Raw genomic sequence first — 15,570 nt, 5'->3', positions numbered from 1 at the left:
ATTCAAGGATCTTGTGGACTTTAAAACCGCTCAAATGATGTATAAAGTAAATAATAATCTGCTTCAGACGGCGTCCAGAGGAAGTTGCAGACTCGAACCAGTAGATATGAACTAAGAGGGATTTGTGTTTATACAAAAGCAAAGGTACAAAGTGAACAAATGTGAAACAAAGATGTATTAATCAATTAAAAGGAGTCAATCAATGCTAAATGCCACAAAAACTAAAGAAATGCTTTTCGACCCAAAGGCTGTAAGAGTCCATAACCCTGTAAATATCGGGGACATGCAAATTGAGTGCAAAATTGGCACAACGCTTGCACTTCATCCGAAGACTGAGAATATTCGGGGTGAGCAGGAAAATCATGTCAACATTTTATGATGCAGTGCTAGAAAGCCTGATCAGATACTGTATGGCGGCATGGTTCGGGTCTCTCTCTGTCCAGCTCAAAACTAAGACAGCAAAAATTGTGAACACAGCGATGAAAGTAATTGGTAAAAGTGACCCTCAAACACTCCAGACTACCTTTAAAAAGAAAGTACGAAGACTGGCTCAGGGAGCGATGTCAGATCAATCACACATTCTGTTCTCAGAGTACGAGTTGTTACCATCGGACAGATGCTTAAGAGCTCGTCGCCCCAAAAGCAACCGTTACAAACACTCCTTCCTCCCTAATTCTATAGCTCTGTTGAACAAACAGCCAGTCCCTATTCACACCAGCATCAACCTCAGGCTGGTGGCCTCCTAATGGGAGGAAGCTTCTGTCCTTTTTTACTTTCCACCTCTTTTTTAAAACCGATAATGCCGACTGCTGATGGTTCTGATGCTATGCAATGCTGCTTTGTCTGTATGTCTATTGCTTGTGTCACTGTATTTATTGAATTGTTGCTATACGGCTCTATGCACTTTTGCCCAAGACAAAAAATGTTCCCTTTTGGGGACAATAAAGTTTATCTAAACTAATCTAATCTAATAACCCCTATAGTCACAGCAGAAGGTTCATCACCTTTAATTATGGGTGCATGTTGTTGTGAGATCGGCGGGGCAGAGCCGTGAGCTGCTCAGTGAACGGTGCAGGTCCCCTGTCCCTCATCAAACTCATCAAATACCGTAAACTCGGGACTATAAGCCGCTACTTTTTTCACAAGCTTTGAACCCTGCACAGAATTTTATATGGAATGAATTTCCCTCTTGTTTTACCTGATGTGTGTTCACCATCCTGAGCCAACCATGAATCTCTCATGTACATTTTCATCTACTTTCCAAAGTAGATCCTCCATCCCATCACAGGTAAACACACACACACATGTTAAAGGATTTCAAGGACCTGGTCTGAAGCCCACTGGACGTTTTAAAACAGCACAGCCAGTAACACAAACACACACACACACCAGTTTACTAGTGCATGTGTGTGTCTGTTGTTGTGTACCTCTGAGTGCCTCTTAGCTCTTTAGCTGCTGGTGCTGAACACACGATTGGAGATAAAAACTGGGCTGGTTGTGTGGGGCTTTTGTTGTTGCTAAGCGACAGCTGAAAAAGCAGCAGCAGAACGAACTCTTTCATAATTATTCAGAAATCTGAGCGTTAAAAATATTCCTGTCTCTCTCCGTCTGTCTGAGTCTGAGCTGCTGAAGGGGAACGAGAGCGTCGCTTTCACCCTGATGAAAGAACCAGGCCCAGAGAGAGTGTGTGTCTGTGTGTGTGTGTGTGTGTGTGTGTGTGTGTCTGTGTGTGTGTGTGTGTGTGTGCTGCAGGGCCACATGGAGTTTTTATTTTTCTCACAGTGAAACACAGAGACGATGAAAAACCGACAGAATGATCACACATGATCATCTGTGTGTTGGGCACGTTACTTTAAAATGTAATTAGTCGATTTTTATATTAATCGCGATTTTTTTCTGACGATTTTTTTTTCGATTTAAAAAAAAAAAATATATATATTTTTTTTTTGGGACGACCAACATTTATTGTACGATCATGTATTCTTTCTGTGCCATTACACTCGACAAAGTCAAACCGGCCTGTTGTGTTGGTTTGTTCACAGATATCTATGTGAACGAACGAACACAACAGACAAACTGATGTGATGTCGTGTGTATTGTTTTTTGTAAATATGACTTATGATGTATTGTCAAGTGTTTGGTTCAACCTGCTCTTGTTTAAGGAAAGAAAATCACAATAATTTAAATATAATATCGCAATACTTGTTTAATCAGAATCGCAACTGAAATCGAATCGGGACCCAAAAATCGTTAGAGAATCGAATCGGCACAAAAGCGAATCGGCCCAGCCCTAATAATTACTACTAGTTACTTTTCCCAAAAGGTAACCGTGTTCTTCTTCTTCTTCTTTAATTCTCTTGAGAATTAACCGTGTTACTACATGATAAAAGTAATTAATTAAGGGTTGTTTCATATGAAATCTATTTTTCCATGAACCCCTTGGAGAGTTAAAGCAGATATCAGCTTCGCGGCCGTTTCGGCTAATGCTGCGTTCAAGGCAGGCTTTTGAAACCGTAAGTTACAGCTTCAAGTCACAACTACGACTTGGTAGCGTTCCAGGTAACCCGTAGCTCGTGTTTTTACCATCCTGTTGTCTGTGAAAGTTCCCTATAACGGCCACTCGTAACTTCCGACCCGTGAACTCGTACCAGATCGAACTGGTATGACTTCACAGGAAGGAAAAACACAAAGTACGAGTTTCTTTGAACGCACCATGAGTTAGCAGCCCCCGTCCTTGTCAGGCATCAATTGGTCCTCGTGCTACGTCACCACATTCACGCGCATCCCTTGGCTGCACACACAGCCCTTCATGCCGTTCTCTCTCCTCATTGGATAACACTTGTATCCCACAAGGAAAATTTTCTCCTCGGGTTACAGCAGAGCAGAGTGACGGAGAGACTCGTGTTTAGGCTGAAATACTTCATGTAAGTGATTGCTGACGGAAAATAGGACTATTTAGGACTTATATTAACAAAAACATTCCACTGATATCTGCTTTAATGTTCAGTCCAGAAAAAGGCTGCGCGTTACACGTTACTGGTGAAAGTAGTGCTGTTAGTAACGCCGTTATTCCCATCAGTGTGTGTGTGTGTGTGTGTGTGTGTGTGTGTGTGTGTGTGTTACCTTGCCCAGCAGGCCCCAGGTGTATTCACACAGGTGAGGGCAGATGGGCGCCAGCAGCAGCGTCTGTCGCTCTATGAACTGGAACACCAGCTCTCTGTGCATTCCCTCGATCGCCAGCTCACGGTACTTATCCTTCGCTGCCTGCACACACACACACACACACACACACACACAGGTAGAGGTTAAAGGTCATCATCATCACACATACTCTGAGCCCAAACCTCAGACTTCTCTCTCTCTCTCGTCCATAAAAGCAGCTCATGTTTGGACAGAAGAATCATTTCTACTTCAAAAAATAACACTAAACATACACACAATTAACACACAACAGACACAAAACACACTGCTCTCCCACTTCCACAGCCCCCACGCCATCACATCACAAGCTCTCAAAAAACAGATTACTGCAAAGTAAGAAACCAAGAACTATATATAAACATATGTACACAAAGCAACAGCATAGCACTGCAGTTTACAATCAAATAATAAAATAATATCAAAAAGATGAAGAGCTTTTTCTTCAGTGGGAAAATAAATGTAATGTAAAGATACAAAAAGAGGTGATGGACTCTAAAAAGGAGGGTAGATGATTCCAATATGGAGCTTTGTATTTGAATTACATTGCAACCTGTTTATTTAACATGAAAAAACCTTAAAAAAAAAAAAAAAATAGATGTATTTAATTGACCTGGAACTCAAAGAAGCCGCTCTTCAGAGCCTCCTTGTACATCATCCTGTCGTAGTGCTGCTCCGTCTTCAGGATGCCGGCGTTCATCTCACTGGACACAACAACAACACAACAACACAACAAGGTCACAGCTCAGCACCCAGAGGAAGAGGAGGAGGAAGAGGACCGGGACCAGGAAAAAAGTTTTAAAAATGCGAGAAAAAAGTGGTAAAATTTGACAAAAAAAAAGTGGTAAAAAAATGTTAAAATTCTAGAAAAGTGTTACAATTTGTCAAAAAGTTAAAAAAAAAAAAAAAAAAAAAAAAAGTTCTAGAAAAAGTGGTAAAATTTGTCAAAAAGTTTTTTTTTTTTAATTCTAGAAAAAGTGGTAAAATTTCCCCCAAAAAGTTTTAAAAAATTCGAGAAAAAAGTGGTAAAATTTGTCAAAAAGTTAAAAAAAAAAAAAATTAAAAAGTTCTAGAAAAAGTGGTAAAATTCCTAAAGAAAAGAAAAAAAAGGTTAAAAATTCTAGAAAAAAAGTGGTAAAATTTGTCAAAAAGTAAAAAAAAAAAAAATCTAGAAAAAAGTGGTAAAACATCTAGAAATAGAGTTGTGGACCCCCTTGAACCCTCTCCAGACCCCTGTGGGCCACCGGGCCAGACGTTGAGAACCGTTTGCATTAAATGATGAGGAATGAGTGGCTCAGGAATGAGTTCCAGCTGCAGCGTTTCGCTCCTCGTACCTGGCGAAGACGCGGTCGTTGTGTTTTTACCTGGCGAAGACGCGGTCGTTGAAGGTGTCGGCCGCTCCGCTCCGCAGGTTGTTCTGGTTGGCGATCATCTCCTTCACCCACTCCACCCACGTGTAGAGACGCAGGATGCCGGCGTCCGCCATCGTCTCCACGAAGTTGGCGTCTTCCACCGTGTCGCCGGCGTCCGCCAGCGCCAGACGCATCCCTGAAGGTACAAACACAACAAACATTCACTACATTTACTGAACCAAACCTTTGTTCAAACACATCCTCAACAAATATCACTACATTTACTGTACCGAACTTCTGTTGAGCTATACACTGTTTATTACGTAGAGGTCTGGGGATATACAGTACGTATAAAACAATTACAAAACAAATTTTCATATTACAAACGAGAGCAATAAGGAAAATCAACAGGGCTGCTTATCAAGACTCAACAAACTAATTATTCATAAACTTACAGACCTTAAAAATCAATGATCTTGTGGACTTTAAAACTGCTCGAATTACATAAAAAAAGTGAATAATAATCTGCGTACATGTGGTACGATTTGGTGTTTCTACAGTAAATATTTTGGCGACGCTGGCAGTTTTAAAACATCAGGCCGTTCTGCTTCTCTCAGAAAATATTTGTATTGGAGTCAATGAGGAGCAGAGACAGACGTGGCCGCACTCAGAGGCTCAGAGTTTAAATTCTGTAAGTCACTCTGATATTTTGAGCACATGATATGAGACAGAACAAGTTTGTCTACAAATTCTGAAAAAATTATGTGCGTAGAGTGTAAATTGTGGCCGGGCCGAGTGTGGAAAGAGAAAAAATCTGGAGTTTTTCTGGCATCTCTCCCACTCTAACCGATGATGTCACGCACTCTGACACGAACATTCCGTCCAATACACACCCATTATAATCTCTTAGAACACGGCTCTCTTGAATACTCGATTCTGATTGGTCAATCACCAATATTCTGCGGTGTTTATTTCTCGATAGACCACCGCTGAGCGGACCGTTGCTAGGGACTCCATAGCAACGGCCGACTCTGCATGTCCGGTCACGGCCGCTGTTTCACTGAGCCTCCTCCCGTTCGTGCATTTGAAGCCTTTGATAATCAATCAGTGGATCGATGGATTACCATACACGTTACGATGTATTTTGTGTAGTCGTATCTGTCATAAACAAGAGATTATGGGGTGCGTTTGTGTCGCGGAGTCGCGGTGCTACAGAGAGGAGAGGAGCTGTGACACCGGGTCAGAGGTTCTGATGCAAGTTTACTTTTCAGCCACGATGTGGAAATAAGGAGCCTCCACACTCCCTGTAACAGGTTACAAGTCGTTTATCTAACATCACAATTAGTCCGAAGCTGTTTAATGACGGTAAAAATGAAACATATCCTGCATGCTTTCTCTTTTCTGTGCTGCGCTGATCAGAGCAGCGTCCCGAGCAACAGTCTAATTTTACATGAATAAAATCTCTTTTTATCATTATTTTGTGTTACATTATTGAATGATTTAGTTGTAGGCCGTGTTCTAAGCGGGATAATGTATAGTTGGTCGGTTGTTATGGAGAAATAAACCCCACAACCTGTCGGGGTTTATTTCTCCATAACAACCTCCGAACTATACATTATCCCTTACATAATTTCTCCAAAAATGATCATGGTCATTGATCAGGGATTGATCAAAAACTATATGACCTATCAAAACGTGGAGTAATACGACAATACACAAGACATGTGTCTACTGTTTAAAGTTTAAATGGAGTCTGTAGGTGAAAGTATGCCTGAGCAGTAGACGTTTGTTAAACTCCAATGATTGGTCTTTTTCGCTCTTTTTTTTTCACCCGTCCCATTGACTTCAATGCAAAATCTTTGCGCAGGGCACTGGGCACTGGTCCCAGCACTGAACCATTTCATAGCTACTGGGACCAGTGCCCAGTGCGATGGCCCGTGGCCCTAATAAATATAAAACTGAATTATGAACACCAGTGTGCTCATAAACTGCCTACTGCATGTAGAATATACACGAATATACACGTTTTGTTCTAACAAATGCACCTTGAACTTATCGGTCAAGGTGCATTTGTTTTGTTTTTATACTTTAAGGGGGAAAAAAAGAAATGAATTATTGTTTGTTGTTTATTTATGTTTAAAACAAACATGTATATAATGTTGATATATGTGTACTTGATTCTACAAGACCGAAACAAACTCCCTAAACTAAGGTGAAGGTGTCAGATTAAACCGGTCTCTTGATCCTGTGATACTGAGCAGAGCTTCTCCTCTGACAACCAGCTGCAGGTGCAGTTCAAAAAAAAACAAAAAACTCCACAGTCTGAGAATAAAAACTTCAAATCCCCAGCAGACTTCACTCTGAGCTCTGAGACAGAAAGTCAACTCTAGAAGAGAGAGAGTCTGCTGCTGTCAGACTGTGAAGTTTCCTCTGCTCCCGTGATGCAGCAGCAGCAACAACAGGAACTTCTATCTGTTATTCAGCTGCGTGCAAACGTAAAGAACGAGGCGCAGAGAAGGGATTTCTATCGGTGTTAATGTGAGCAACATCCCAACATCTAACAAAGAACTTCCTCCTAAATATAAATCGCACCAAAACAGCATTTAAAGTTTAAAACCAGCGGTGCCGCCGCACATCTCCTCGCCACTGATGGGAATAAACGGCGTTAGAAATAAACACAGCGTTACTTACGGAGTTACTCTTTTCAGTACCAGTAATCCAAAAAGTTACAGTTTCCTCTGGTAGAACCCTGTTACTGACAATAAAATGCTCCGTTACTGGACTCAAGAAGTCTCCTCACAAAATAAATAAACTAAACTCAAAGGTTTCCTATGGGACGCCTCACTCCCCCCCATGACGCTTCTAAAATACAGTATAAACGCCAAAAAAGAAACAAAAAACAAAACCACACAAGAAACGTTTTGTCGTAAAAAGGTGCGTGCACTGCAAAAACTCATTTCTAGTCAAAACTAAACTCTTTCCACTCATCACCTAAAAATGAACTTGTTTTTAGATCATTTTCACTTGTTTCAAACTAATTTTCACTTGTTTCAAACTAATTTTCACTTGTTTCAAACTAATTTTCACTTGAAATAAGTAGAAAAATCTGTCAGTGAAAGCAAGTTTTAAAACAGGAAAATAAATAAATTACACCGAAAAACAGGGAAAAAATAATAATGACTTCGAAAAACAGACCTTTTTTTTTTTCTCCAAGTGAATGCAATACGCTTCCGTATAAAAGTAACTAATTATTAACATGAAAAGTAAATATTGAGTTCCATTTTTAAATAAAATGCTAAAAATACGTCAAATTATTTGGACTAATTGTTTAAAGTGCAGCTGTTAGACATCAGACATAAACACTGGTTCATATCAACATTATGGGCTGTTTTACACTCATCTTCACCAGGTGTTTATTGTCTAATCAGGTGAATGCATTGTCATCAGCTTTAGATTTATTGTCTTGTGTGATGAATTTCTCTCAAAGTTTCAAACTAAACATTTCAGAAACCCTGGAAAAAGAAACTTGTGAGACGAGTAGAGAGAGTAAAAGATGAGAGAGAGATGAATGGATGAATGAATGAATGAATGGATGGATGGATGAATGAATGAATGGACGGATGAACGAACCATCTGCTGAGAACTTGTCGATGGCCTGAGTCAGAGTGAGGAAGTTTCCGGTGGATTTGGACATCTGGAGAGAAACAAAGACAGACAGATGTTACAGCGTTTCCACATCTGCTGCTCGTCCAACATGGCCGACAGGAATAATAATAATAAAACTGTCCCTGTCGTTTAAATAAAACATCAAAGCTGAAGCAGTAAAAAAAATAAAAAAATAAAATCCCAAACAGCTCAGACGGCATCAAACACTCGTTAATTAGCAGAGGAGTCGTTTCTACACAAACTCAGTTTACTGCGACATAATAACAGAGAGTTGGAGCATCAGGAGGAGGAGCTCATCAGGCCACAGGAGGAAAGGAAGGAAGGACGGAAGGAAGGAAGGAAGGACGAAGGGAAAGATGGGAGGAAAGAAGGAAGGGAAAAGGGAATGAAAGATAGATGGAGGGAGGAAACAGATTGGGTCAATTGGGTCAAAAGGGAAGGAAGAAGTAAGGACAAAGGGAAGGAAGGAAGGAAGGAAGGAAGGAAGGAAGGAAGGAAGGAAGGAAGGAAGGAAGGAAGGAAGGAAGGAAGGAAGGAAGGAAGGAAGGAAGGGAAAAAGGATTGTGGAAAGAAGGAAGGAAGGAAGGAAGGAAGGAAGGAAGGGAAAAAGGATTGTGGAAAGAAGGAAGGAAGGAAGGAAGGAAGGAAGGAAGGAAGGAAGGAAGGAAGGAAGGAAGGAAGGAAGGAAGGAAGGAAGGGAAAAAGGATTGTGGAAAGAAGGAAAGGGAGAAAGGAAGCAAAGAAGGAAGGAAACAGATTGGGTCAGTTTGTTGTGCGACTCACCTTCTCTGAGTTGAGCAGCAGGTGTCCGTTGGCTCGGACCGCCTGAGGCCACTTCCCACTGAGGAGGAAACACACACACACACACACTTAACATTACTGACATCTTCTTCATCTTTTTCTTCACCACTTTAAATCTCATCTTCATCAATATTAGTTTTTTAGCTCATAAACTATTTGATTTTTTTTTAATTGAACGACTATTTGTAAATAAGACCAGTTTTACTTGTGATAAATGATGATGTGCAGTGTATTTGTAGTGAAAGGTGAATTTTTCAGACTATTTCAATTGCACTTTCTCTTATGAATAAAAGATAATTTTATTAGGTCATAATTTGTCTGTAGCTCATTTTGATTTAAAAAGAATCGTGAGAAAATCTGAGTGAATCGTTACATCCCTAGTCAGACAGCCTCACCTGTCTCTAGGCCACATGGCCACGTGGTTGTACAGGTAGTAGGACAGGTGTAGTCTCACCTGTCTCTAGGCCACATGGCCACGTGGTTGTACAGGTAGTACGACAGGTGGTTTGGCACCAGGTCTTTTCCCGACACGCGCACGTCGACCGGGTACCAGTACTCGAACTCCCTCCTCAGCCGCTGCAGATGCTCTTTAGGGATGTCGGTCTTAGGGAACGGAGAAGTCTTGAAGAAGATGAAGTCCCACACGTCTCGGGTCATCTGCTCCGGCCTGGAGGGGAGGAGGGGGGAAGTTAGATTAATTAAACTATCAACGTTTCATTTCTTTCAGCTCCAAACTGAGCTCGTAAACCGCTCTGTGAGATTATTTATTTATTAATTTCAGGGTTTCTGCAGGTTTCACCAACTCAAATTTAAGACTTTTTAAGACCGTTATGAATGAAACTCAAGACCTTTATCAATGCAGAGTCACAAAATTACTTGCAAAGTAAATTGGCTGCAAAATATATATAAGTTGCATGTTGGTCTCTGTAGTTGTAGCATGTTAGCTTTGTAGAAAATACATTCAATAAAGCATAATGAAATGTCACAGGAGCATTTGAGGTAAGAAAAATAAGACCTGTCTAAAATTATTTAAGACTTGAACACAACACTCCAACGAATTAAATACTTTTTAAGGCCTACATTTTTGATTTTCAAATTTAAGACCCAATAGAAACCCTGTTATTTATTTATGTCATTGTTGGAGGAAAAACTAAGCAAAAACATTGACTTAAAAAGAAAAAAAGAAAAACATCTAAAAAGGCAGCGGCTGTCATCTGAAATGATTTAATTCAGTTATTAAATATTAAATCCAAGTCTGTTCCCTCAGGTGAGTCGGGTTTAAAAGTAGAAAGGGAACAGAAGCAAAACAGAGCGTGTGTATGTGTGAATGTGTGTGTTAAAGGGATAGTTCACCCAAAATTGAAATTGAAGCTCTTCTTCCTGGTTCGTCAAATTTGGACGAACTGGGAAGAGGAGCTTCGAGAAGCTTCCGCTACAAAACAAGCTTGAAATATAGACTTTTTTCATTTTATTCTGGACAATTTCTCATGTCGGGGCTTCAATACAAGACGGACATTGCATACGAGCAGCATGGAGGTATTTGGATGTTTTTTTGGTGTGTCTTTTTGTTATGAAGACAGTTGGTATCCATTTTTAATGAGTGAAATTTCAATTTTGGGTGAACTATCCCTTTAATGTGTGTGTGTTGATGTGTGTGTGTGTGTTTCGTACCTGATGGCGAGCGGCGAGGGCCCCTGGCCGTTGAGCGCCCCCCCCTGGAGGAGATGGGCCACGGTGTAGTACGCCATGTAGATGGTCGAGTCCGACAGAGACTCGATCAGCCACTGCTCGTCCCAGGGCAGGCGCGTTCCTATGGCAACCGGGACACACACACACATTAATCAGAGAGTACAGCAGCAGGAGAGATGTACACGATGCAAATAATTATAATTATGACGGAGGAAAGTGACAGTGTCGTCTCCGTGGCGACGGGACTTAGTGGGTAAAACCGTCAGCAAACAACAACTGAGATGTGAATCTTCACCGTCACATGAAACAAAACCAGACAAAGTGTTGAAGCTGCTTTTCTGACAGAATTTGAATTATTATTATTTTAAAAGGGATAGTTCAACATTTTTTACCACCACGCTATGAGATAATAACACAACGTTACCACACAGAGTTGTTTTAGAGGGAAATTCAGAGACTGTTGATGAAAAACTGTCCCTGAAGGCAACGTGCATCAGCGGTTTTGCATGAATTTCCCTCTAAAACAACTCTGTGTGGTAACGTTGTGTTATTATCTCATAGCGTGGTGAATGTGCAGCTCACAACTTGTCCACCAGAGCGTTGTGGAGTTGTTGGATTGTGTATTTGATGAGTTTGATGATGAGGGAAACCAAGAAATCCCATAATGAGCCTCCGTAGCGTAGCTCTGAGCAGCTCACGGCTCTCCTCCACCGTTCTAAAAACAGCTTGCACCGACAGTTAAAGGTAACAAACCTACTGCTATGACTATAGGGATTATGGCAATGGGCCAATTTGACTAAATGTTGAACTATCCGAACAGATCACGGATGTTGCACCTTATAATATTTAGATTTCCCTTCTTGAAGTTTTATATTGATTGGGTTGGAATGCCCTTTAGTGAACACGGGATGTAATAATAAGCTGCTATAGGTGAATATAATGAGCTTAAAAAAAAAAAAAACATTAAAAATGTGAATATTTAACATAAGAAGCGTTACAAATTCAAATCAGAAGATTGAAAGCCCTGATAACAACATCAAGTCTGAGGACGTCACATGATGGGAATATTTGACTATAAATAAGAACATAACATTAATCTAGTGCAGCATAGATATTTATTAATAAAATGTCCAGATCAACATAAATAAGTTATAATAGGAGCAAGTTTAACTGCTTCCTCAGGGTTTGGACTTTTCTACAGCAGGTCTGAACTGATCTGAACTGGTCTGAACTGGTCTCCCAGTCCACATGGACCGTGTGTGAGCAGAGAGGAGAGTGGAGCTGCAGTTCATCATCAGTGCTCTGTCTCCATCTATAGACCATTAGATATAAACTACAGCTGCTTCATCTCTGACTGGGTCAAGTCACTACAGATACATGAGATAAACTTTAATTAAAAACAGACAAAAGACGTCTGCAGCATCAAACCTGTGATCAAAAGATGAATACTTTACTCTATGTTGTCTTACTTTACTTTAGTTATGTAGTCGTTTCCTGTGACTGCGTCTGTTTTATTTCACTCTAATGCAGACGCTCTGAAGTAATGTGAAGACCACGTGTTTTTCTGTACCGTCTGCAGAAACTAAATAAAGAAATTTGGAAAAAAACTAAAGTTGAATGGGTGAGACACACATAAAATACACACTGAAACACACACACACACTAACACTGAAACACACACACACACACTGAAACACACTCACACACTCACCGAGGCCGTAGGTGCGGGAGCAGGCGTGCTCCTGCAGCCAGGCCAACGTGGCCTCAAAGTTTCTTCTCGTCTCGTCACAGAATCTGTAGCAGCGGAGAAAATAACACACATCAATCACACAATATATCTTCAATAAAATAAAAGTAATTTTTTATTTTTTTCAATTTTCTGTTTTTATGACTATTTTTTTCTGTTTTTGGGGGTATTTTTCTTTCTGACTTAAAGGGATAGTTCGACATTTAATCAAATTGGCCCATTGCCATAATCCCTATAGTCATAGCAGTAGGTTTGTTACCTTTAATTGTTGGTGCAAGCTGTTTTTAGAACGGCGGAGCAGAGCCGTGAGCTGCTCAGAGTTGTTTTAGAGGTAAATTCAGACTGATTTCAAAATAAAAGTGACCTTCCAAAACAGATTAAATTGCATAGTTTGCAAGGTGATGTAGATTTTCAAAGGATAAGTCGACTCATTCTTTTTTCTTTTTTTTCCCCCTGTAAATTCAGACTGATATTGAGAGGAGAGAGAGTCACTCAGAAAATATCAGAACAGTCTGATGTGGCACCTTTATTTTGAAATCAGTCCTTACTGTGCGTTACCTGTAGAGAGGTGGGAGCTACTCGCGGGATTTTGAAATCTCGTAAAGTCAGAAAAAAAAATTACCCCGACAAACAGGAGGAAAAACATTAGTCAGAAAAACAGAAAAAAAAAATAATAATAAAATAAAATAAAAAAAATCAATTAATAAAATAATAAAACCAGAGTGAATGCAAAACGCTTCCGTAGCTCAGTGACTCACGTCTCCAGAGACTTGAGGGCTTCGTTGGCCTGTTGCTTCCACTCAGCGTCGCCATAGTCCAGATACCTGAAACACACACGGTAAACATTTAATAGAAACATGAACCTTCAGTTTAGACATGAAATATTTAATTAAAACATTTACACATGAAGATACAGACTCTTCTTCAATCTGCATTAATATGTGTGAACAGATTCAACAAGAACATTAAAAACACTCAGATCACTTCTGTTATTCCAGGTGAAATCATTTCTTCTTATTACTAATGAACAAATCTGATGATGTAATAAAAGATAAAATATAGTTTTTAATGTTACTCACCACTGGTCACAGAGCGCCACCACGCACTCATCAGCTGAGCGCGACATCACCTGTTTCTCTGGCTCCATGTAGATCATGGCCTCGCCCTGACACAGGTGGATATATACATTAATAATAATCAATACTAATACATATACATTAATATTAACAAATCTAACAGTTGTTATTGTTATTCTGATTTGAGTGTCATTTAGAAACAGCCTGACCTTCTCCACCATCGTCTTCTGGATCGGCTTCTTCACGTCCTGGACCTTCTGCCCTTTGTAGCCGTCCACCAGCATGATCTGACACACACACACACACACACACACACACACACACACAAACATCATTAACATCTTTGTTTGTTCTGCAGGAGAAATGTTCTGTAACTGTAACGGCTCAGTGTGAAGATTCTTAGGAAGTGTTAACATGTATCGACCGTTATCAAATACACAATCCAACAACTCCACAACGCTCTGGTGGACAAGTTGTGAGCTGCACATTCACCACGCTATGAGATAATAACACAACGTTACCACACAGAGTTGTTTTAGAGGGAAATATGTAAAATATTGCAAAGTCTGTAGATGGAAACACACACGATTCAAATTTCTTTCAATGCACATTTCCCAGTAATTCGAATCACTTTAGATGGAAACATGGCTAGTGACATTGTGTATTCAAACTGGCATTTAAAGGGTTAAAATTCTGAAAATGATTAAACTTCTGCTAGTTTTGAGCAGATCTGAAGTGGTTGAAGAGATTTGTGCAAAAAAAAAAAAGCAGAAAAAAATAATGATATATGATGATTTTATAGCAGTTTTTATCTCTGTGTACACTTTTGGCTCGAGGGTTTTTCTGGAGAGTTCACAAGGGGTTAATCAGCACCGATTCAACTTCTAATAAATAAATGTGTTGCTCCGCCCACAGACTGTTTATAGGCTCTGTTCAGGCCTGTTGAGAACTGAACTTAAGGTGCGAGCAAATGTAAAACAAAGATGTATTAAAGGAGTCAATCTATGGAATAATTTAGAATTAGAAATCAAAATATGTAACATTTATTATTATTAATAAATATAAAAGTGAATTCTGAACACCAGTGTTTTCATAAACTGCCTACTGTTTGTAGAATATACACAGGTTTTGTTCTGTCTAAATGTCTAAAATGAGCGGACGAAAACTTTTAATTTAAGAAGTGCAGGAAAAATAAGCTGAAGCTTTTCGATCAGATTACATTTGTTTTGATAGTTTACGGGGAAAAGAAAGAAATTAATTACTGTTTTTTGTTTTTTTATGTTTAAAACATATGTGTATATAATGCTGTTTATTGATGTGTGTACTTGATTCTACAAGACTGAAATAAACCCATGATAATATAAACTAAAAAAACTGTTGTGATAATGTGACAGAAATATTTTTAAAAAGCTCCTGATTGTTCCTGGTTTCTCTGTGTTTGGACAATTACACTCTAATAATATATATATATATATTTCATACACTCAAACTCAACATTATTTCCCCGTGTTGGACAGAATCAACATGTGTAACAGCAGCTGATGAATAATGGAGTCGAGCCTGGAGGTGTGAATCCCTTTAAACCTTGAGCTGAATCCACAGAGGAGGGTTTTTTTTTTTTTACCTTTTTTATTGTATTTCAGCTCATTATTCTGTATTTAAATCATTACCGGCCGTCACAGAGAGAGCGGAGAGACTCACCCCCTCGTAGAAGCCCTTGAGGTAGACCTTCTCCTTGGCCTCGGCCAGCTTCTCCTTGTCGTTCTGACTCTGGATCTTCAGCTCGTCACAAACCAGAGGAGCAGAGAGGTTCCCGAAGCCGGGGATCTCTATGATGGGAACCTGAAACACACACACACACACACACACACACACACACACACACACACACACACACACACACACACACACACACACACACACACACACACACACACACACACACACACACACACACACACACACACACACACACAGACACAGACACACAGACACACACATGCACATTAAAGCTGCATTCAGATTAACTTTATTTTCACAT

At 39.9% G+C, this 15,570-nt stretch overlaps 1 protein-coding gene across 1 annotated transcript in view; it reads right to left on the bottom strand.

Annotated features, from left to right (window-relative positions):
* lars1b (leucyl-tRNA synthetase 1b) overlaps positions 1-15,570 on the bottom strand; it is a 43,541-nt gene that overhangs the window by 13,422 nt on the left and 14,549 nt on the right. The window contains exons 13-24 of the mRNA XM_083986405.1: positions 15,231-15,371; positions 13,739-13,816; positions 13,533-13,618; positions 13,212-13,277; positions 12,418-12,500; positions 10,689-10,827; positions 9,472-9,684; positions 9,000-9,057; positions 8,181-8,244; positions 4,563-4,746; positions 3,812-3,902; positions 3,124-3,264 (exon numbers count right to left, since the gene is read on the bottom strand). Of these exons, the coding sequence (XP_083842531.1) occupies positions 3,124-3,264; positions 3,812-3,902; positions 4,563-4,746; positions 8,181-8,244; positions 9,000-9,057; positions 9,472-9,684; positions 10,689-10,827; positions 12,418-12,500; positions 13,212-13,277; positions 13,533-13,618; positions 13,739-13,816; positions 15,231-15,371 (1,344 nt within the window). The remainder of the gene's footprint in view (positions 1-3,123; positions 3,265-3,811; positions 3,903-4,562; positions 4,747-8,180; positions 8,245-8,999; positions 9,058-9,471; positions 9,685-10,688; positions 10,828-12,417; positions 12,501-13,211; positions 13,278-13,532; positions 13,619-13,738; positions 13,817-15,230; positions 15,372-15,570) is intronic.

Source organism: Trachurus trachurus (genome assembly GCF_905171665.1).
Source record: "Trachurus trachurus genome assembly, chromosome: 14".
NCBI lineage: Eukaryota > Metazoa > Chordata > Actinopteri > Carangiformes > Carangidae > Trachurus > Trachurus trachurus.
This window is presented reverse-complemented; position numbering and strand designations above follow the sequence as displayed.